Genomic DNA, 22,197 nt, shown 5'->3' with positions numbered 1-22,197 from the left:
GTCCCAGCAGGGCCCACAGTCCCATCACTGGGAACATACGTAAGAGGAAGGAGACGCTGACCGTTTTGTGAGGGAGAGTAGGCTAGCGAGGGCCTGGCTAGCTCAGTTGGAAGAAGAGGCTGGGGAAGCTTCCAGTGTCTCTAGTGGGCCCAGCAAGCCGTCCTACTCCAGACTGCTCGCAGCAGCAGAATTCAGGGTGAGTGTGGGGGGAGTCGGGCTGTCACGGCCTGGCCTGGTCGGGAACTGCTCAGTGTTTTGACTGGGCACCCAGGAAGCTGGCTTTCATTCAGCTGTGTGCCTTCCTCATCTCCAGGGCTAGCGCAGCTCTCTGGCAGAACTGCAATGTCCTTCCGCACCCCGGGGGTGGGGTGGGGTATGGGTGGGTGGCCCATTGCTTGGCCACGCAGATCTATGTTAGAAGCATCCACTTAACAAGAGGTCATTTAGAGACTGATTGTGGCTGCACAGTCAGGGTCCTCCCACTCACGTGAACTTATGGAGAGACTGTTTCTTGACTCAAGAAATTTTTCTCTGGGACTTACGGCTTGGGAAGAGGGGTAGGAAATACCTGTGATGAAGGAAGAAAAGCCCCTAAAGGGAATGGACTTTTGTTTCTTGATTAGGAAGTTTAACTTCTATGGGTGACTTTTTGCTTTCTTTTATTCTTTGTTTCCTGCCACTTGGGGCGCTAGTGTCTTAGCAGCTCCTGGCTGTCTTTACTCCAGATGAGTCAAGGTCACCCAGTGGCGTACATAACCTTGATACCCTTCAGCCTGGGAGTCCGGAGTCTGCTTCACCGCAGGGCTTTCGGCTTTTAGCCCAAGAGGCTCCTATATTGCCGAGGGCTCTCTCTGCAGCCACTGGGAGGCTAATCCTGTGTGGGGCAGCTTGTTTCTCGCCCTCTGGCTGCTTTGTGGCTTCAGTTTCCCGGACACTCAGCGAGGTGCAGTGTTTAGGCTTCTGCTGCAGAGATGAGAAGAAGCCTGGAGACTTTACTCCATCGGATTTGGAAGAGTCTCACATCTTCAGAAGTAGCCTCTGAGAATTCTGTTGGGCTTCTGTTCTTTCTTCTTTGTACTGTCTGAGAAATGTTATTATTATTTTTTTAACCTTTCCACTTATCATTTATTCTTTCATTTAATTACTCTAATACTTACTGAGCATCACTACGTGCCTGAGGGTATTCTAGAAACTGAGGAATAGAGTGTCAAGCAAGGTGTAATTCTTGCCCCCGAGGAATAATTAACAATCCAGGCATGTGCTGTTCAATAGAATATTCTAGGATGATGGAAATATTCTCTATCAGAATTGCCCAGTGTAGTAGCCACTAGTCATGTGTGGCTACTGAACAATTAAAATGTGGTTATTGTGGCCAAGGAATTAAAATTTTATTTGTTTTTAATAAACTGAAATTTCATTAGCTGTAGGTGGCTAGAGGCTACTACATTGCTAGGGCAGAAAGGGAGGGAGATGAAGCAGATTTTTATAACATCATATGCTACATGTTATAATGAGATGGTTGGTTGGACTAGTAAGTAGGCTGGGGTTAGTTGGAAAAGGTTTTGATTGAATCCGATTATTATAAAGGGCGCCAAACACAAAGGGAAGTCCGAGTCCAAGACTGACAGATTCAGCTGGTAAAGAAATAATGAACCCCTGTTAGATTCAGACAGTTTATCATTTACATAGATAGTGAAGGCCAGAGAAGCCACAGGCTCCAGCTGTCTGAGTCCTTGTCTTACACCCTGAAACAATGGCGCTGAGACAAACGGGGCCCCATGACCTCAACACAGTTGCTGGGGAGCCAACTCCAGACTGCAGCAAAACTGTCACAGAGCCTGCAGCCATGCCCCAAAATCGTACACCTCTCTGCAACCAGGGAAGTGATGGGAAAACTGTCTCATGGCAGCCTCCCGTAAGATAGGGAGAGACAATGAAGAGATACAAACTTCTACTTATAAAGTAAATAAGTCATCGGGGTGTGGAGTACAGCATAGGGAATATAGAGCCAATAACAATGTAAAAACCTTGTATGATGACACATGGTAACTAAACCTTTCACTGATTGTTTGGTAATGTGTATTAGTTGTCGAATGTTGTACACCTGAAACTAATCTCATATGTCAATTATATTTCAATTAAAAAAAAAGGATAAGAGGGACAGGTGAGAAAACACTCTTGTGAAGCCTCCTGTGAAGATTGCCTAACTTGCCATGGCCCCGCGATCACAAGGCATCCCATCCTGATTTAGGTCCTGGGGGTCCAAGTTCTGCCTGTGGTCACGGGGAACCATCCAGGGTGCTGTGGTGGAACCATTCCCCTGCAAAGGGTCTTAATGCTAGGCCAGAGGATTTAGACTTCACCCTTCACCCTGCGGCCATCAAAGTTTAAAGCAGGAGAGTGATTCGATTATTTTTGTGTTGAGATGTGTCTGACTAGATTGCAGAGATTAGACTGGGAAGTGAAAAAGACTGTAAACAGGAAGGCAGACTTAGGTAAATGGATGAGAGCTTAGGGGAATGAAGTGGAGAGCACAATCAATAGTCATTTTGAATAATCAGTTGACGACCAGGAAATGAAGGGCTCCCTGTGCAGTGAATGTGACCAAGACACATCAGACTGGATCCTGCCCTCAAGAAATGTACAGATTCACAGGAAAGCAAAAACACAGCATAAATGGCTCTAGTGCACGTTTCAGTAACATATTATGTGCTCTGGGTGGCATTGTGGAGAGCCCAGAGGACAGAAAGTCGTTCCTATACAGTAGGTGCTTTATCGATGTTGACAATACAGCATTGGATAGGATAAGCTTTAAGGCTTCTTATGACTTATTCTAGAAAATCTGTGACAGACTGGTTTTGAGAGCCAAAAGCCTTATTAACAAAGGTATTAATTCCTATCACAGTATATGGATTAGTTGGGATCTAGTTGAGAATAAGACAACAGAATTCGAATACAGGAAAAGCAGGAAAAAGTCACGAACGTTAAGTGTGGTAAGAGGTAATAAGGAGAGAGTTGGAGGGCTTTGGATATTGGGGGCAGGGCTAAATTGCCATGCACCAGTGGAAAAATATTGTACGAGTCCTTACCTCCCACTTCCCACCACCATATTTTGGTATTTCCATTTCACCTTGTTCTTCTACCCGAGAGAGGTCAGTTGGCCCTTCGAGCTTCAGGAAAGAATGACACAAAAACAAAGGCCAGGAAAGTATTTTTTTGAGTTACAAAAACCCTAATAGGAGGATGTGAATTCCCAAAGTCACAAATAGGTGCGTTTTGTTTGGTATCCACCCTGGGGTTTCTGTTGTGTGTCTGTGTTATTTTGTGTTGTTTTGTTTCTAGGAGAATACATCTGAATGCCTATAGACTGGGCAGATCTTTATTTCATTACCGTCTTATATTGCATTCTTTCTGACCTTTCCCTGCGAACTTATATTACCCACCCCTCCAGGTATCTGAATTTGGACCCCCGGCATATATTGCAAAATGGGTTTGGAAGAATGCATAAAAATATAGGAGCATGGTGTTCCGGCCAAGTCTTTTAGCACCGTACAAGTCCCTGGGACTTACTTGGACTGCAAGGAAAAGCAGAGTGCTCTCTCTGAATTCTGTGCGTGTATCTCTGCCACCTGGAGGAACAAGGACTGAAAAGAGAAATTACGCTGAAGCTAGGATAATAGGAAAACATTGCATTTTGTGCGCATGTGGGTTTGTGGACTATAAAATTCAACCCTACTATTCCATTATCTATCCTGCTGTACAATGCATCAGGCTGTATCTGTCATTAAAAGCTTCAGAGTCAGGGAAAGGAAAAGAAAAAACTAAAGATAAGAACGTAGTGAAAAAGAAACAAGGGTGGGAGAGGCCAGGAAAAAAAAAATGCATGTTCACATTCTTACTGTCATTTACAGAAAATAAATAAGATTTTTTTTTCTAAAGATTTTATTTATTTATTTGACAGGCAGAGATCACAAGTAGTCAGAGGGGCAGGCAGAGAGAGAGGAGGAAACAGGCTCCCTGGCCACTGAGCCACCCCAGGAGCCCCATAAATAAGATTTAAGTGAAGGATCAGATGACATGGGTTAAAATTCTTTTTGCACCATTAACACAGACAAACTTGGCTAAGTCACATGAGTTCAATCTCCTGACTTATAATGACCATGAAAGGACCTTGAAAAGTGGAAAGGCTTAATTATGGGAATTAATATTACCCAGTGGCTAGCTTTTAGTAAGTGCTCAATACATTTTTTCTGTTAGAGAAAAAAAACAGGACCAAAGAGAGGATAGAATTCCAGTAGTCATTTAAAAGAACCAGGCCCTTTCCTTGTCAGAGGATTGTTGTGTATGATTGCCTTTTCAATTTTCCTGGAGCTGTCGCTGCATTTTAAAATTATTTGTTAAAGATAATGCTCATGGGACAGGACAACTTATATCACCAGCTAGTATAAATCCCATCGGTTAGTAGCTTCATTGTCTAGACAGACTTGACAGCGAGTCCTCTCTTGTGAATTGACTCAGAAGACGGTAATTCTCCATTTCTGATCTCATGAGGCATGTCTCCAGTCCTTCAGTCCTCCTCTTCCACTTTCAATTTATCTTCAAAAATCAGCCTATTGGACCATCGGATTTTTTTTTTAAGATTTTATTTATTTATTTGACAGAGATCACAAGTAGGCAGAGAGGCAGGCAGAGAGAGAGGGGGAAGCAGGCTCCCCGCTGAGCAGAGAGCCCCATGCGGGGCTGGATTCCAGGACTTCGGGACCATGACCTGAGCTGAAGAAAGAGGCTTCAACCTATGAGCCACCCAGGCACCCATTTCAGATATGTTTATAAAAGGCAAACGCTTACCAAAATTTAAAAAAAGTGGAATAATAAATAAAGGGGGAAAATTCTTCTTTTTTTAAGATTTTTTAAAATTTTATTTTTATTTTTTAAATTAAATTTAATTTTTTTTCAGTGTTCCAAATTCATTGTTTATGCACCTGCCAGAACAGGGAGGGTGGAAGGCATGAGCAGGGGGAGTGACAGGCAGAGGAAGAAGCAGATTCCCTGCTGAGCAGGGAGCCTGATGTCTCAGGTGTCCCAAAGTGAGAAAAATTCTAGAAAACACGATTCCTTGTTACAATATTCTTCTTATACTGCCTCTACTTTATGCCTTTCTTACTCTGTCCACACTTTTCAATGCTTACAAATAATAGCCAAGTGTCGTTACGTAGCGGAGTTGCGCTGTGTAAGGATTCATTTTTTGGAATGCAGATTTCCCTTTCATTTTCCTTTATACCAGGAAGGTTTGTTTACTCCCTTAACTCATTTCTTGAGGTGTAAAGGGAGTTTGGGGTAGGTAATTCAGGAAGGAGGGGCAGACATGATCAGCCTACCACCCTCCTCCCCTTGCAATAGAGTGCTCACTGACCATCAAGAACCCCCTCGGGGGCACCTGAGTGGCTCAGTGGGTTAAAGCCCCTGCCTTCGGCTCAGGTCATGATCCCAGGGTTCTGGGATCGAGCCCCATGGCAGGCTCTCTGCTCAGCGGGGAGCCTGCTTCCTCCTCTCTCTCTGCCTACTTGTGATTTCTGTCAAATAAATAAAAAAAAAAAAAAAAAAAAAGAGCCCCTTCTGTCTTGTACACAAAACTGAAAATGAACATGACCCCCTTTTGCACATGGCCCTCATGGGATGAAAAGCTTGTAAGGAAATCACTAATGAGACCACTCAATCACTATCTGTCATGATGTGTACTATAACCACACGACACTTGAAGTTCAAAAACAGTTCCTTTTTTTCTCAGTTAAGAATCCTAGTGGAGGGGCAACTGGGTGGCTCAGTGGGTTAAAGCCTCTGCCTTCAGCTCAGGTCATGATTCCAGGCTCCTGGGATTGAGCCCTGCATTGGGCTCTCTGCTCAGCAGGGAGCCTGCTTCCCCCTCTCTCTGCCTGCCTCTCTGCCTACTTGTGATCTCTGTCTGTCAAATAAATAAATAAAATCTTAAAAAAAAAAAAAAGAACCCTAGTGGAAACCCATAATTACATTTCATGAAACCTCAGGGGTCCTCAGAACCCCAGGTGTATCAGTACTGAGTCTTCATTCATGTGTGTATGCATGCACACACGTGTATGTGTTGTGTATGTGTGTATTTTAGTTCTGGACTCTTCTTGTTTCTTGACTATAAGGGAGTGATGACATGTAGGCTTCATAAGTCTGAGATCTGTTAGATTCACAGCCAACTGCTGGGAAGGCAGTCTGTCAAACTTTGCCTTGGATCCCTACCAAATCCTTGCAAAGGTACACCCATCCCAAGATTCAAGGTATGAAAGACACCGACATTATTTAACCCATATTGCAAGGGGCAATGACTATGGAGTTACTGATCATCTGGTCCTTTCCTTGTCTTCGATGGGGAAACCTGAGACACGGATGGACTGACAAGTGGTGTCTCTCTCTCTCTCTCTCGCTTATTTGTTTCATAGTTTTGTTTTTGTCTGATCCATATCATTCTCTTGAAAGAACTGTTTCTTGTAGGAAATGTCACTCTCATCTAATCTCCAGCATACTCTTTGGTGGAAATAGCAAATATGTACACATAGAGTAAGAGTGACCACCATGGGGAATTTCTGACAAATCGGAATGACTGGTGATCTCTGAGTCCCCATTCTAAATAGGCAAGGGGAAAATATCCCTGGCACATCTTGAATCAGGAATTCAACCCTGATCCAACCTGCCGTGGCCTCAGGTTGAGGTCACATGGTGTCAGCATAGCTACTGAATCTCCATCCCTGGGCTTTAGGGGGCTTTTCTATCATTACAACGTCTATCAAGATTTTGTCCCCCAAAAATGACACATGCTATGTCAAAGTTTCATACAAGAAATTTCTTACAGAGCTAAATACTGGAAAGACCTCTCTTTTTCCTTTCCCTTGAGTACCTGGTAACTTTTTCTATGATAATAATTAGAACTGACCAAATTACCTTTTCTCCTTCGGCTGTCACTAATTCGGTGCCAAACTTACAGCACATGAAAAGCTTTATTTTTCATGCTCTAGGTTTTCTTTGACCAATGCCTGATTTTGGTTCATATTTTCTCAGTTCTATTTTATTTTTATTTTACTCTGCATCTGTTATCTATAAATAGGTTTTTTTTTTTTTTTTTTTTTTTTTTTTTTGTTGAGTATGAGGTATGGAAGAAAGGAGGAAAGGGAGGAGAGAGAAGAAAGGAAAGGAGAAAAGAGATAAGGAAGGAGGAAATAGCCCAAATTTTGCTCATTAATGGAGCAGAGCACAAAATAGCTGGCCCAATGTCTATTACAGTCTCTACCACTGCTGACATTTTGACATTTATCAGTCCATCAGAAAGGCGTAAAAGCAGAGACAAGATCATGGAGTTTTGGGGCACTGGGTGGTTCAGTCATTAAGCGTCTGCCTTCAGCTTGGCTCATAATCCCAGGGTCCTGGGATCGAGCCCTTGCATCAGGCTCCCTGCTCGGCTGGAAGCCTGCTTCTCCCTCTCCCACTCCCCCTGATTGTGTTCTCATCCTCACTGTTTCTCTTTGTCAAATAAATAAACGAAATCTTAAACCCCCCCCCCAAAACATCATAGAGTTCTATTTTCCCTTAAAAGGAATAAATAATGGGAATACAGAAAAAAAGAGCTGGAATTTGGTCTTATAACGACAGGGAGGGATTAGAGACAAACAACACCATAGTATATTTCTTGTCCCTGTAACTCGACCCCAGGTAGGTGTGGGGCTTAAAAAGCAACACTGATCCTTCCTGTAAGGGCTTTTCCATGCATTACCTCCTCAGATCCTAAAATACACCCCGTGAAGTAGGTCAAATGGGTATTATCTCAACTGAAGAATTAAAGTTCAACTTACCCCAAACCATGAAATGAAGGTTTTCTATAGTGTTAACAACGGAGAAGACAGGAGGCTGCGCTATCAGCCTTAGCTTGAATTTCCAGTTCTACTGCTAATTATTCATGAGGCTTTGAGTATGTCACTCAACCTGTTTCCTCATATGTAAAATGAGAATAATGAGTTTTCTTGCATGTCTTTGTTTCCTTCCTCTGAACATTCTGTATATTTTGCCTGAGGTCTCTAGAAGCAGAGCTTGGCCAGACCTAACACAAGCCTTGTCCCAGTCTTTCTCCTGGGATTTCGGTCCCCAACTTCAAGTCTCCTCTTACCCTCCAGGGCAGGGAATACCACTCTGTCCCTTTGCGATTTGCCAATGTTCCAGCTGACAGCCACCCCAGCAAGTGCCCTTGCAGATGAGCCGGTGCACATCCGAGTGACTGGCCTGCCCCCGTTGCAGCTGGTGACCCTAACAGCATCTCTGAAGGATGAGAAGGGGAACGTGTTCCGGTCCAAGGCCTTCTACAAGACGGACGAGGTTGGTGAGCTGGACCTAATGAAGGCTCCTGCATTTGGAGGCGACTACGTGGGGGTCCACCCAATGGGTCTCTTCTGGTCTCTGAAGTGTCAGAAGGCTTTCAGGAGGCTACTTAAGCAAGATGTGATGAACAGCCCCTTCTGGGTCACTCTGAACCTCTACGACACAGTTGGTCTCCAGGATTTCAGCACAGAAGAGCCCATAGCCAGCCAGGTGGTCCAGCGCTGGTTTTCGGCCCCTGGGGTACAGCGGGTGCAGGTCCGAGAAGGTCGGGTGCGGGGAGCCCTTTTTCTGCCTCCAGGTAAGACTAATTTTTGGTGATACAGGAAATGTTGTTGATGAATATAAGAACAAAAGCAATCACATTCTTGGAGAACAAGTATTTCCCACAGTAGTTTACAACCAACATGCCATTGTGTGTGTGTGTGTGTGTGTGTGAAAGTGGAATTTATGTTCTCACCTTGTACTCCCCCCTCTTAGCCACTCAAACCTCTTTCCTCTTTCCACTCTTTCTGATCCCATTCTCTTTTCTTTTTGTTGCTTTCAGGGGAAGGTCCTTTCCCAGGAGTCATTGATTTGTTTGGGGGCCGAGGGGGTCTGGTTGAATTTCGGGCCAGTCTTCTGGCTGCTCACGGCTTTGCCGTGTTGGCCTTAGCGTATTTTGCCTACGAAGATCTGCCCAAGTTACTGCAGGAGATCGACCTGGAATATTTTGAGGAAGCCGCTAACTTGCTACTAGCTCATCCCAAGGTAATTAAGAATACTTTTCATTCTAGCTTGTAACATTATAGTCCCCCCCCTCCCCAAATCAGAAATGCCTGTTTTGCCTATTTTACCAATCTGTTTTGATTGGGCATAGCACTGTTTGCCCTTAAAATGGGGATGATGATGTTGACCTTGTGGGATTGCTGGGTTGCTGATCAGCTTACTGGCACAGAGGACAGTAAATGGTGGGTGTGTTATGGTTATCCTCGATGGAAAAAAAAAAAAAAAGCCAAGACTCCTTATGTGACTCATGAATCAGTAACTCTTCCATTTTTATCAGCTGCTGATCTCAAATGATGAATTCTCCGGCTTGACATGGTTTCAGACTTCAGTGATTGTCTCTACATGGGCAGTGCTGAAGTTAAGCCCCCCTCAAAAGTCCTGAGACTCAGAGTGCACAGAAGTTCAGTTTCAGAGCTGGGCCACAGAAGGAGAGCAGAATTCTCAGCAGAATGGCTGTGGCCACACCATCTGATTAGCTGAATTAGCTCATCAGTTAGTATCAGATCTAGGGGCAGAACAGAGCCCCAAGTAAGTGTGCAAAGCCCAAAGCCAGGAAAGGAATCTAGAAAGGAAGGATCATTTTAGAACTCTGTCAAGTATTGTTGTACCGTGCAAAATGTGGTCCACAGTCCAGAGGCCTTGGTAAGACCAGAGAGCTGTTTGAATGCAGACTCTCAGGACACAGCCCGGTCAGCATCTGCATTTTAACAAGATCCCCAGGTGACTCAGATACACATTCAGGTATGAGAAAGACTGAACTAGTATGTCTCATAATCCAGCTTTTTTTCTAGGAATTAAATATCAGATGAATTATAATCTAGACCTCTTGAAGAGGTCTCGAAGCACTGATGTTTGTGTTGGTAACTAAAAACAGAATAATAGGAATAAATATCACATGGTCAGGTGCCTGGGTTGACATTCTGTTAAGTTGAAATATAATAATTCTGGTTTTTCAGTTTGAAAATGTTTGAGTATCAGCTATGTTTTATGGTTCAGCCTGTCATGATAAAACAATCATACCAGGTAACAGTTACTAAACAGCTTTCTGTTTGACTCTATGCTAAATACTCAAAAATCACTCTTACTTAAGGGGCACCTGGGTGGCTCAGTTGGTTAACTGTCTGCCTTCGGGTCAGGTCATGATCCCAGGGTCCTGGAATTGAGCCCCACATCGGGCTCCCTGCTCAGAGGGCAACCCGCTTCTCCCTTTCCCACTCCCCCTGCTGTGTTCCCTCCCTCGCTCTGTCTCTCTCTGTCAAATAAATAAGATCTTTTTTTTTTTTTTTAAAGCACTCTTATTGATCACTCACAATTACTTCATGATGTGAGTCCTGTTGACAGCCTCGTTTTTCAGATAAGAAGGCACCCTCAGATTAAGTCATGTGTCAAACCTAGACAGCCCTTATGGCAGTGCCTTTGCTCCAAACTCTTTGGTTATCCTGACTCCATGACTCATACTGCTCTCTCTCCCTGGAGAGCCTTGACTCTTTAGGAGACACGAGGTCTTGTCTCCTATTGAAGTATTATCAGTATCTTCACCTTCAGTGAAACTGCCGTCATTATCACCAAACATACATGTGATTTTTCTTATTTTTTTCCCCAAATATTTTATTTATTTATTTGACAGAGATCACAAGTAGGCAGAGAGGCAGGCAGAGAGACAGGGGGAAGCAGGCTCCCCGCTGAGCAGAGAGCCTGATGTGGGGCTCGATCCCAGGACCCTGAGATCATGACCTGAGGCGAAGGCAGAGGCTTAACCCACTGAGCCACCCAGGCGCCACGTGTGATTTTTCCAAGCATATTTGGCTCTCTTTAAAGGATTGTCTAGCAGGAATTAAATCCCAGATAAAATGTTTTCAAGTGAAAAAAAAATTTTTTTTTCCCTTTTAATTGTCACTAATTGTGACTTTAGCTGAGGAGGAAGGGCAATTGGCAGCATTCAGATTCAGTATCATCCGAAGAGATTCAGTTCCCACCTTGGCCCCTTGATACTGTTGTAACCTTAAGCAAGACTTGTAGACTTCCTGATCTCTGGGCTCTTACTGGAAAGGCAAGCTGAGACCATTGGTGTGTAAAGCACCTAGCTGAGGACCCAGCACCCAGTAAACTCTTGATGAATCCACCTTGTCATCCGTGCCCATCTGTTTTTCCCTCTCTCCCTTCCCTACATCCTCAACCAGTCCCAAAGGGCTTCAGGGGCTGTTCCCCAATCGTTCTCCTACGGCACAGCCTCTTCACCCTCTCTGCCACCCACTGTTGTGGTTTGCTCCCTCCTCGCTGCTCCCCTGTGCTGCCGCCATCGTGATGAGGGTCTCCTCCCTCCCTCCCCAGTCTGTTCCTCTTAGGAGTGGTTCCCAAATGTAGAAACGCACTGGATTTCCTGGAAGGGATATGCTCTAGGATGAGATTCTTGGGCCCACTCAGACCTATTGAAGTAGAAACTTGAAAATGGGATCTCAGAAAGCTGTAATTAAAGCAAAAAAAAAAAAAAAAAACAAAACTTTTTTTTTTTTTTTTTTTTTAGATGAACCGATGACAGGGCCTGGGCATACAACTCTAACTAAACAAAGTAAATGTATCAGGTTGCCACGTGTTTGCTTCTGTCTGTCCAAAATGCTCTTCCTTTCCCTACTCATCTCCCAAACCCTCTGCTCCCTCAGCCTTTCACAGAATTAAGGACCCCATCCTATGACTTACTACTTTTCCTATTAGATGGGGCGCCAGGATTCAACTCTTTATAGAATCCAAGTCTTGCATTTTTACCCTTCCAGCGCTTTCATGATTAGCTCTTGGATTAATGGAGGCGCAAAACCTCTGTAGCTGTAAATTGCTATTTAAATATGAACGACACCTACATAATACTCGAAAGGACCCAGGAACCTCTTTAACTAGCTGGGGAGAAGAATTGGATTCCTAAGGTTACCTGCTTCTACAGGTGATGTTGAATGTTGCTCGTGAATTTAAACTCTTTTTGCTTTTCTGGAGCATTCCCTCTGATGAAGAGTTTTTATTTCTATTGTTTCACTAAATCCGTACAACAACAATCCCGTAGGGTAGAGAATATTATCCCCACCCCCGTAAGACAATAAGGCTTCCAGAAGGCAAGGGGGCAATGTTTTCAGTCACAGAAGCTGGTAAACCCCAGCGCTAGGACTACCATCCCGTATATTGGATGTCTGACTGTTTCCATGACACTAGCTTACTGGCCAGCAGGGCAGCTCCTTCAAGTATGGCCTGTGATGGGTTCGCTTCATTTTGTGCCTCAGGTCCAAACGCCAGGAATTGGAGTGATCTCCGTGAGCAAAGGTGCAGAGATCGGGCTGGCCATGGCCTGCTTCCTGAAGCAGGTGGTAGCCACCATCTGCATCAATGGGACCACTGCCATCTGTGAATTTCCACTCAGGTACAAAGATCTGGTGATAGCACCCATCCCCATGTTTATGGAGCGCATGCAGTTTGACATCTCCGGGGCTGTACGCCTCCTCCACTACAGGGGGGACCCCCGGGATAAGGTGAATCAGCGGAGCGTGCTTCCGGTTGAAAAGGCCCAGGGTTCGATCCTCTTCATTGTTGGAGAGAACGACGAATGCATGAAGAGCAGGGAGTACGCTGAGCAGGCTCTGCACCGGCTGCAGAACCATGGCAGAAACAATGGAAGGATGCTGGTGTACCCGGGGGCGGGCCATCTCATCGAGCCGCCCTACTCACCCCTGTGTTACGCTTCCCCAAACATGAAACTTTCTTCGCCCCTGCTCTGGGGAGGGGAGCCCACTGCCCATGCCGCAGCTCAGGAGCACTCCTGGGGAGAGATCCTGAAATTCTTCAGGCAACACCTTATTCAAGCCAGAAGCAAACTCTGAGCCAGGGCTCAGGGTGACGATGAAGTGGGGAGACAAAAAAATAAGACTAAGGAAGAGGAGGTTCTCCTGACTTCTCTAGGTTCACAGTTCTCCTGAATCAGTTGTTACAAAGTAGGGCAAAAATCAAGGGCTAATGGCACAAGATCAATATCTGACAAATTTGTATGGAATTTGTACTTTTTGTAAACTGAATCTTAGTTTCTATGCACCAGGGTACATTGCTGTCTCAAAACTGTGATGCCCTAGCAAATTGAATCATCTTTTGTTTCCTAGGTAGGGATACCTTGGATCCAGGGATTGCCGATCTAGATTAATTCCCTGGAACTTCCAAGTTACTTGTGGAAAAACAAGTCACTTCTGTTTAAAATTGAGTTTCTGACATTTGATATGAAAAGTTCTAATGTCGGGGCGCCTGGGTGGCTCAGTGGGTTAAGCCGCTGCCTTCGGCTCAGGTCATGATCTCAGGGTCCTGGGATCGAGTCCCGCCTCGGGCTCTCTGCTCAGCGGGGAGCCTGCTTCCCTCTCTCTCTCTCTGCCTGCTTCTCCATCTACTTGTGATTTCTCTCTGTCAAATAAATAAATAAAATCTTTGAAAAAAAAAAAAAAAGAAAAGTTCTAATGTCAACATCACATGTAATGCTCGTTATTGATTTCCAATAGATACTCTATTTTTTTTCTCAGAATAGTGATGTTTCTTTTTATCCATAAAATATATTCCTTTTTCTAATTTTAATCAGGAGTGGGATTGAATTTAATCATGTGATTTTATAGCATTTATTGAAATTAGTTATTGAAGTTAGTTAATATATTTAAAGCAATTAGAATAGCCCAGGTTTGTAGCAATTAGTGTATCAGAATTAATTATTTTCATAATGCTTTCTTCCTTCATTCTGTTAATGTGGTGAATTATATTCATTAATGGACTCACGTTTCTTTTTTGTCTGATTTTACTAGATGATTTTTCTCATATTGACTAATATGGATTTTAAAATTTCTTTTGGAGCCAACCTGGTCATTCCTATTTTCTCAGAATTTCACCCATATTTTCTAGAACACATATTTCACTTACAATTTTGCACATATCCCCTATTATTTGCATTTTTTCTCTTTTTTTCCTCTCAACCTGACTTACCAAATATTTTTCTATTTTGTGGATCTTTTCCAAGAACAATTTTTGGTTTGTTTCTTGGTGAAGTCTTTTTTTCCTGATTCCTTGATTTCTGTTGTTTTAAAATAAATTCATTTCATGTCCAATTATTTTGTGTTTATTTTTCTGGCAGTGTTCTCATTTTGTTAATTTCTAGATAGTTCCTGATTTACTAACCCCCCCCTTTAAACCCAAGAATAACTTTACCAGAGTACAAGGTATCAGCTAAGGGGAAGGGGTAAGGAAATTTGCAGTTGAGGATTAGACTGTTACCACCTGAACCCACGGATCAAACTTAACATCTCTTAAAATGGTCATTTTTACATAATCTGCTTCATGACAAGATGTATGGTGGAGTGCCTAGCACTACTTAGATTACTTCAAACAACGCTACTAAACTTGAACCTAATCAAACCTTTAGATGAAACTTATTAATACAGTGCCTAGAGACCAGTTAAACCATCTTAACGAAGAGACAAACAAATCCAGGTTGTGAGTCATTGTATAATCTGGTCTCACCATAAGTTAATTAGCAATTGACTTGGTTTTTTTCAGAAGCTGGTTTCAAGAAAAAGTTGGGGATTTTTCCTTTGTGCAATCCCCCCCCCCCCTTTTTTTCCTTTGGCATTGGAGTGAACTATGGAACTATCAAGCATTAAAAAAAGACTTAAGAGACATAATCAACCAAATGCTATTTGTGGGTTTGGTTTGAGCAAAATAACTGTAAAAAAACATTTTGGGGATAATTAGAAAAATCTGAATATGGACTGAATATTAAAAGATACTATGAAATTGCTATTATCTTGTTAGCTGTCAAAATGGTATTGTGGTTATGTAAAAAGTCACTTTTAGATAAAGATGTAGTAAAGATACCAACATACTTAAAGGTGAAGGGTTGTGATATCTGGGAATTGTTCAAAAATACTATAGAAATATGGCAAAATGTGAATAATTATTACTTCTAGATTGTGGCTATAATGAAGTTTGTTACAATATTTTTTATGAGTGGTTGTAATTTTTCATATAAAAAGCTAAAAAATAAAAGATACAATCAATATATTTACCTTTCTTACCCCAAAGGCAAGAATTTTGGCAGGTATTGAATCTTTTTCTCCATGGCAGCTCCATTAATTTCAGATTACTGATTCGTTTCACAATAAATACATATTCAATATACACCGATGCTTCCACATGTCCTTCCTACTTCTAGTTCCTTACAGCCTGTCTTTTAAATTCATGGCTTTATCTTTCATTTGGTCATTTCCTAAAGCACAAACTCAAGTAATTATTTTAAAAAATTCCTATTCACCTGAATCTTAACAAATTAAAAAATGTCTCTATTTTGCTTGCTTTGCAATAATGAACTTTATACTTGAAGAATTTGATGTTAATAGACTTTGACTTTTTTATTTTGGCATCCACTGTTGTCAGTGAGTCTTCTTACTTCATCGGATTTTTTTCTCCTTTGGTTCAGATTTTCCCAATTCTATTTTTTTAAAAATTCTGTATCTGAAAATTTTTTACAATTTTCTCGTTCCTAGTGTTCTGAAATTTCTTCAAGATATAAGTAGGGGTGGGTGGGTTTATCATTACTATGTTAATTCATTTTACTTGGTACTGTATAGTCCATTCCAAATTCAAGACATGGTTGTCTTCCACTTTATTTACTTATTTTTTTCAAGATTTCATTTATTTATTTGAGAGAGAGAGAAATCGATCATGAGTGGGAGGAAGGGTAGAGTGAGAAGAAGCAGGCTCCCCCCTGAGTAGGGAACCCTATGTAGGGCTCTATACCAGGACCCTGAGATCATTACCTGAGCCAAAGGCAGGGGCTTAAAAAACTGAGCCACCTAGGCGACCTGACTTCAGCTTTAGATATTTGCTTCTATTACTCTTATGATCATTTTAATCTTTACGTTTTTTCTACTCTCTCCTTCTGGAACTCCAATTAGGAGAATTTTGGAGTTTCTGGATATAACTTCCATGAGTATTAAATTTTTCTCATATATATATATATATATTTTTTGTCCCTCTGCCTGCTGTCCCGAGCTCCCTGTATTCTTTGAGAACGTTACAGTTGAATTGTTCACCTCACTAATTTGTGCTTTAGCCGTGTCCAAATTGCTATCTAGTTCATCTCTTGGGTGTTATTTTGATGATCATTATTTTTAATTTTCCCAGTCTGCAATTGGGTTTGATTCCTTAAAGCCTGTTCTATTTTTCCCCTCAGCTTTACTGAGTTATAATTGACAAATAACACTGAATAAATTTTAAGGTGTACAACTTGATGATGTGATATACATATATATTATGAAATGATTACACAGGTAGGTTAATTAACACATCCATCCATCACCTTACATACTTACCAAATTGTGTGTGTGTGTGTGTGTGTGTGTGTGGTGAGAGCATCTATTCTCACAGGAAATTTCAGGTATACAATACAGTGTTAGTAACTATGGTCACCATGCTGTACATTATCCTGTTTTCATTTTACAGATAGATCAGTAGAACATCCTTTCTTATTCCTGGTTTCACCCATGGCCTTCATGAACACACCCACAGTCTGTACAGGATACTGTCATTATATTTATTTATTTATTTTTTGTCATTATATTTAGAAAGCAGTATAAATCATTGGGATTAAGAAAACCCACTCATCCTAGCACTACATGGATATTACTTTCTAGGGATCTGATTTCAGCAAAATGAAACCTATCTCCTTCATGGTCTTCTATCAAGGCTTTCCTAGCATCTCAGCTTCCATTTCCATTATTTAGTTTCCCCCTGTTATTTGGTTAGAAAAATCTGACTAAAATTGGTTTAAACAATGGGCTAATTATTGTCTCTTCTACAAAGAAACCCAAAGGAAGGATGGCTTTGGTTTATTGACCAGTTCAGCAGCATCATGATGAACCAAATTCCTTCTATCTTTCTGCTCTGCCATCCTTACCACGTTAACTTATTCTCTTAGGCTAGCCCCCCCGACCATTGTTCTAAGATGTTGATCAACTGCCCCAGTATCTCATGAAGAAGATCTCCCTTAGATTTCCCCATGTGTCAGTGGTCAAAACTGGGTCACATGTTCCTGCCTAAAGCAACCACAAGCCAGGGGAGGGAGACCACCATGACAGCTTAGATGGTCAAGACTTAACCTTATATGCCCAACATCACTGAAGAACATGCCCACTTGGCAGATGGTGAACAAAAATGAAATTCATTATTGGCAAGGTCTACTGACTCTCCAGTCAGCACAGTTTGTCCCAGGTGTGTTTCCTATTCCCTCTACTATGTTTGCAAGAAATGGAAATTGTGAGTTGGGGGAGGTGCTTTTATGGTTTCTGAAGCATTCTGAATGTTTTCTTGAACATGTGGACCAAGATTGCTCTTGATTTGACTCGTCCAGGTATTTTGATTCTCTAAGCTACACTGTCCTTTCTTGTGTCTTTTGGCATACTGCAGATGTCCCTCTGGTTCAAACAAATATGTAAGACACTACATACCTTCTGATTTATGTGTAATTAGGAGTCCCAATATTTTCACTCTATAGTATTCTCTTTCTAGGATGTTTAGGCAGTCTACCTCAAAGGCAAAGATTTATGTGCCTTTGAATATGTGTAATTTGTAATACAGGACATGATACAGGACATGGCAGTGCCTCAGTCTCTGGATTTCTTTATCCCTAAGGCTTGCCACTCTACCGTTTCGTTATTATACAATGACCAAACATTTTTATCTCATTTTTTAAAAAAAGGTTTTATTTATCTATTTGACAGATGGAGATTGCAAGTAGGCAGAGAGGCAGGCAGAGAGAGGAGGAAGCAGGCTCCCTGCTGAGCAGAGAGCCTGATGCAGGGCTCAATCCCAGAACCCTGGGATCATGACCTGAGCAGAAGGCAGAGGCTTAAACCCACTGAACCACCCAGGTGCCCCCATCTTATCTTTTTTTAATGTGCTCTTTGTGGATTACAGTTGCTTTTCGCAGAAAGTTACATTGGTTTCAAAACTCTGCGGCAAGTATTCTCAGTAGCCTAAAGTTCTTCCTTTCTTTTCTAATAGTACCCAAGCGTGTCCTTGTGCGTCAGTGATTCTAGACTTATTCCAGCCCTCACAGGTGAGTGCTAAGTGGTGTAGACCAATCACAGTGTTTTTTTTTTTTCCTTCATCCAGTGAGTAGTGTAGACACAGACTTGTGACATAATTTTTGCCAATAGGATGCCAGAGACATCTGAAGAGAATGAAGATTGCCTGAAAGAGACATTCTGGAAATTTGGGGGAAATTTTTCTTATCTTGAAAAGCAAAGAAACACAACTCTTCCCTTTGGATGTTGCTTTATCTTAATGCTGAGGATATGCTGAGGCCAGCCTGAGGACAAAACCAACACACACAGTCTAAGCCAAATGAGTTGCAGAGAAATGGAACTGAGGTTCTAATTATGTGGTTTTCATGGAAGTTCGACCTTGGATTTCTTGTTATTGGATTAAATAAATTTCCTCCTTTGTTAAATCCATTTACATTGGAATTTTCTGTTCTTTGCTGCTGAAGACTATCATCATCATGGACACTTCCCTCATCACAGCAGCCCACCCTCTTTTGGATTTGGCCTGAGGCAGTATAGAAGGACAAATTGCACAACCCAATTTTTTTTTTAAAGAAAGGTGGGCAAGGTGGATTAAAAATTAAAAACCATCTTGAATTTCATGAGACAATTAATTGAATCCTCACAATCTTTATGGCATGCTTTCCTTACTAATGCCCTCACTTTAATCATAGAAAACTATGAGGCTGGGAATTTGGCTTTCATTGCGATTGAGCAAGTCACCAGATAAGATTCTGTGCTGGATTTTTAGCAATCTCAGCCCTATGACTGAAGATGAGGATCTTCTTCAGAGAGCCCAGAAAAACTTTCAGATCATTGACAAGGCACATACATTAGGAATTTAAATCCCTAAGTTCAAAATTTTCTCCCTACTTTGTCCAGGGACATTAGGAACAGCTAGCTGCTCTCATTATATTCATTAGTTTGCCAAAATGTTTAGAGATCATATACAATGCCACTCAGCCCCTTGCTTCTTATTAGTGATTGAGTATTTAGTAGTGATATTTTGTATGTCCCTATTGCCAGATTGTGCCATGGGCTATTAGTGTTCTCTTTACTACTTGAAATAGAGTCATTAGCATCTTTGAATCTAATCAGAATAAAGAACCAATTCCAGAAACCCCAAAACCCATGCAGAAAACTCATCCTTAAAATTCTGTTTCTTTAGAATGTTCTCATGAGCAAAATCTGTATTAGGGTTCTTCAGAGAAAGAGAACCAACATAATGTATATAAAGACACTTATTACAAGGAATTGGCTCATGCAATTATGGAGGCTGAGAAGTCCCAGGATCTGTAATCAACAAATCAAACAAACAAGAGAGCTGATGGTATACTTCTAACCTGAGTCTAAAAGGCCTGAGCACCATGAGAGCCCACAATAGTGTAAGTTCTAGTCTGAAAGCTAACAGGCTTGAGATCCAAAAAGACCTGATGTTTCAGTATGAATCTGAAAGCAGGAAAAGAACAATGTCTTAGCTCACAGAGTCAAGGGAGAGGAGTTCCCTCTCACTTCAGGGAAGATCAGCCTTTTTGTTCCATTCAGCTTTTAGTTGATTTGATGAGGGCCACCCATCCTAGGGAGGGCAATCGTCTTTACTCAGTCTACTGATTAGAAGGTTCATGTCAGGGGCGCCTGGGTGGCTCAGTGGTTTAAAGCCTCTGCTTTCAGCTCAGGTCATGATCCCAGAGTCCTGGGATCGAGTCCCACATCGGGCTCTTTCCTTGGTGGGGAGCCTGCTTCACTTCCTCTCTCTCTGCCTGCCTCTGCCTACTTGTGATCTCTCTCTGTCAAATAAATAAAATCTTAAAAAAAAAAAAAAAAAAAAAAAAAAAGAAGGTTCATGTCATCCAAAAAATTTCCCTCATAGACATATCCAGAATAATGTTTGAACAAATGTCTGGGCACCCTGTAGTTCAGTCAAGTTGGTACATAAAATTAACTATCACCACATAGGTAGTCTCTAAATTATTTCCATTTTTGTAGATAAGTATGCTAAGCTTTGGAGAGGTTAACTTACCCAAGGTCACAGAAGTAGAGATGCCTTTACCATACAGAAGAATTCACTGTCTTCCTTCAAATTCATGTAGCTATTATTGACAACTAGTTTTGACACTTGACAACAGAAGCTACACAAGTTTCTGTTGCTAGGGATTAAGTAATTCAATCCTTTCTTACCTTCCTTATCTGTTATAGCTTACCTTTCTTATCTTTCTTATCTGTTATAGCTTCCACTATAATTGAGGTCAGATGTGGTAAGGGTCCTCATAATTCTTCAGTTTGATTAGCTCAACACATAATAGTAAAAGACAGACTTTCTCCTGGTCCACAGACACAGAGCCTAGAACACTGGACTGAGATTACTACACATACAGGAAGAAAGAGCAGACCAAGCAGAGGTGTGTTCTGGCCTCGGGAAGAAAGGTTCAGTGAATGTTGTCCAGCATTGCCCTGAATGAAAAAAACTGGGACAAAGAGGAAAACCCATTAACAGAAAAAAAATCTAGTTTAGTCGATTATAAAAAACCATTCTGGCCATCAGAGTAGAGCTATGTGCAAAGTAGGTACATCTCTTTTTTTAAAGAGACTGTCTTTAAGAAAAAGAGCTTCACATTCACCTCATTCTTTGCTCTGCACATAGGTTTACTGAGTTTCATGGGAAGCCCCTAGACCTTTTATAGATGCTGATACACATAGGATACCGAAATGCACAAGCCCGACTGAGGACAGAGGCACCAGTCTTGAGCAGTACAAAGGCTGCTTTCCCAGGCAGAGTCATTTTTTTTTTTTTAAAGATTTTATTTATTTATTTGACAGACAGATCACAAGTAGGCAGAGAGGCAGGCAGAGAGAGAGAGAGGAAGGGAAGCAGGCTCCCTGCTGAGCAGAGAGCCCAACGAGGGGCTCGATCCCAGGACCCTGAGACCATGACCTGAGTGGAAGGCAGAGGCTTAACCCACTGAGCCACTCAGGCGCCCAGAGTCATTTCTAATTTTAGAATTGTGTGTGCGGTTAACGGCTCCACAGGGGCAATGGGCTGGAGAATAGAGTATCAATATGTCAATTGATTCCGGGATATCCATGAATGTATCCATGACTGATCCAGCCATCTGGATCAAGAACTAGATGTGAGCAAGGGGCTTGGTGCTCACTACGAGGCTGCCGTGGCGGTTCCGGGGATGGCAGGGAATGGCAGACTGGTTCTGGTACACATCTTGAATTCGGCAGGACAGGTTGCAGAATTACTGCAAACCTACTCCTTAGAACAAACTGGGGAAATCCGGTATTGCATGTCCCAGATACACAGCGCCCTTGAGAGAGTAGTTGCATAAAACACAGAAATGAAGCCAATATTTTGAAACAAAAAGGCTACTCCTGCCTCTTGTGCTCTCTAAATCACCCCATTTTACCTACTCCCTCTGAGAGTGTGGTTTCATGCCCGTTTGCATTCTCTGAGTCAGAGGAGCAACATACAGCCCTTCTATCATGGCTTGATAGGGAGCTCTTTAGAATTTGCCAGGAGAGGCACCCACACGTTCATGAGTGCTTTTCCTCATCCTTATCATTCCTTTATCTAAATAGACTTATTGTTTAACTACCTACAGGCTCCATTCAAATTCTCTTTACTTCCAAATGAGTCATTGTCTCCTTTAGCCAAATTAGGAGGATGTTTGGAATCCGTCTATTTGACAAACTTGAGTTATTTGCTCTATAAAGCTGTTCAGGTCAACAGGCTTCCTTAGCCTTTCTTTTGCTCTTCCCCTCCTCCCTCTCACAGGGGGTCAGACTTCACAGGCTCCTCTGGGCTGTCCTTAAAAAGAGGAAATGCTTATTACAGGATTCATTCTGAGGCTATCGTGACCACTCATCCTAGTTAGCCGGAGGGCTTTGTCTTTGTAGAAGGCCCAGTGTGGAGGAGTCCCTAGCTCTAAGA

The 22,197-nt window shown here is 42.1% G+C and overlaps 1 protein-coding gene across 3 annotated transcripts; it reads left to right on the top strand.

Annotated features, from left to right (window-relative positions):
- Positions 1-59: 59 nt before the first annotated feature.
- On the top strand, positions 60-15,339 carry BAAT (bile acid-CoA:amino acid N-acyltransferase). 3 transcript variants are annotated; one of them, XM_004747707.3, is made up of 5 exons: positions 60-196; positions 3,452-3,704; positions 8,190-8,689; positions 8,936-9,138; positions 12,423-15,339. In XM_004747707.3, coding segments are annotated over exons 2-5 (1,299 nt in total). In that variant the 5' UTR covers positions 60-196; positions 3,452-3,702; the 3' UTR covers positions 13,017-15,339. The 3 variants fall into 3 exon arrangements, with proteins under 3 accessions (XP_004747764.1, XP_004747765.1, XP_004747766.1); XM_004747708.3 differs by lacking the exon at positions 3,452-3,704 and having other exon boundaries at positions 61-196; XM_004747709.3 differs by lacking the exon at positions 3,452-3,704 and having other exon boundaries at positions 78-196; positions 8,311-8,689.
- The last annotated feature ends 6,858 nt before the right edge of the window (positions 15,340-22,197 follow it).

Source organism: Mustela putorius, unplaced genomic scaffold (assembly GCF_011764305.1).
Source record: "Mustela putorius furo isolate JIRA1106 unplaced genomic scaffold, ASM1176430v1.1 tig00000580_pilon_pilon_pilon, whole genome shotgun sequence".
In the NCBI taxonomy this organism is placed as follows: domain Eukaryota; kingdom Metazoa; phylum Chordata; class Mammalia; order Carnivora; family Mustelidae; genus Mustela; species Mustela putorius.
Note: the sequence above shows the minus strand (reverse complement) of the source record. Positions and strands in the feature narration are given on the sequence as shown.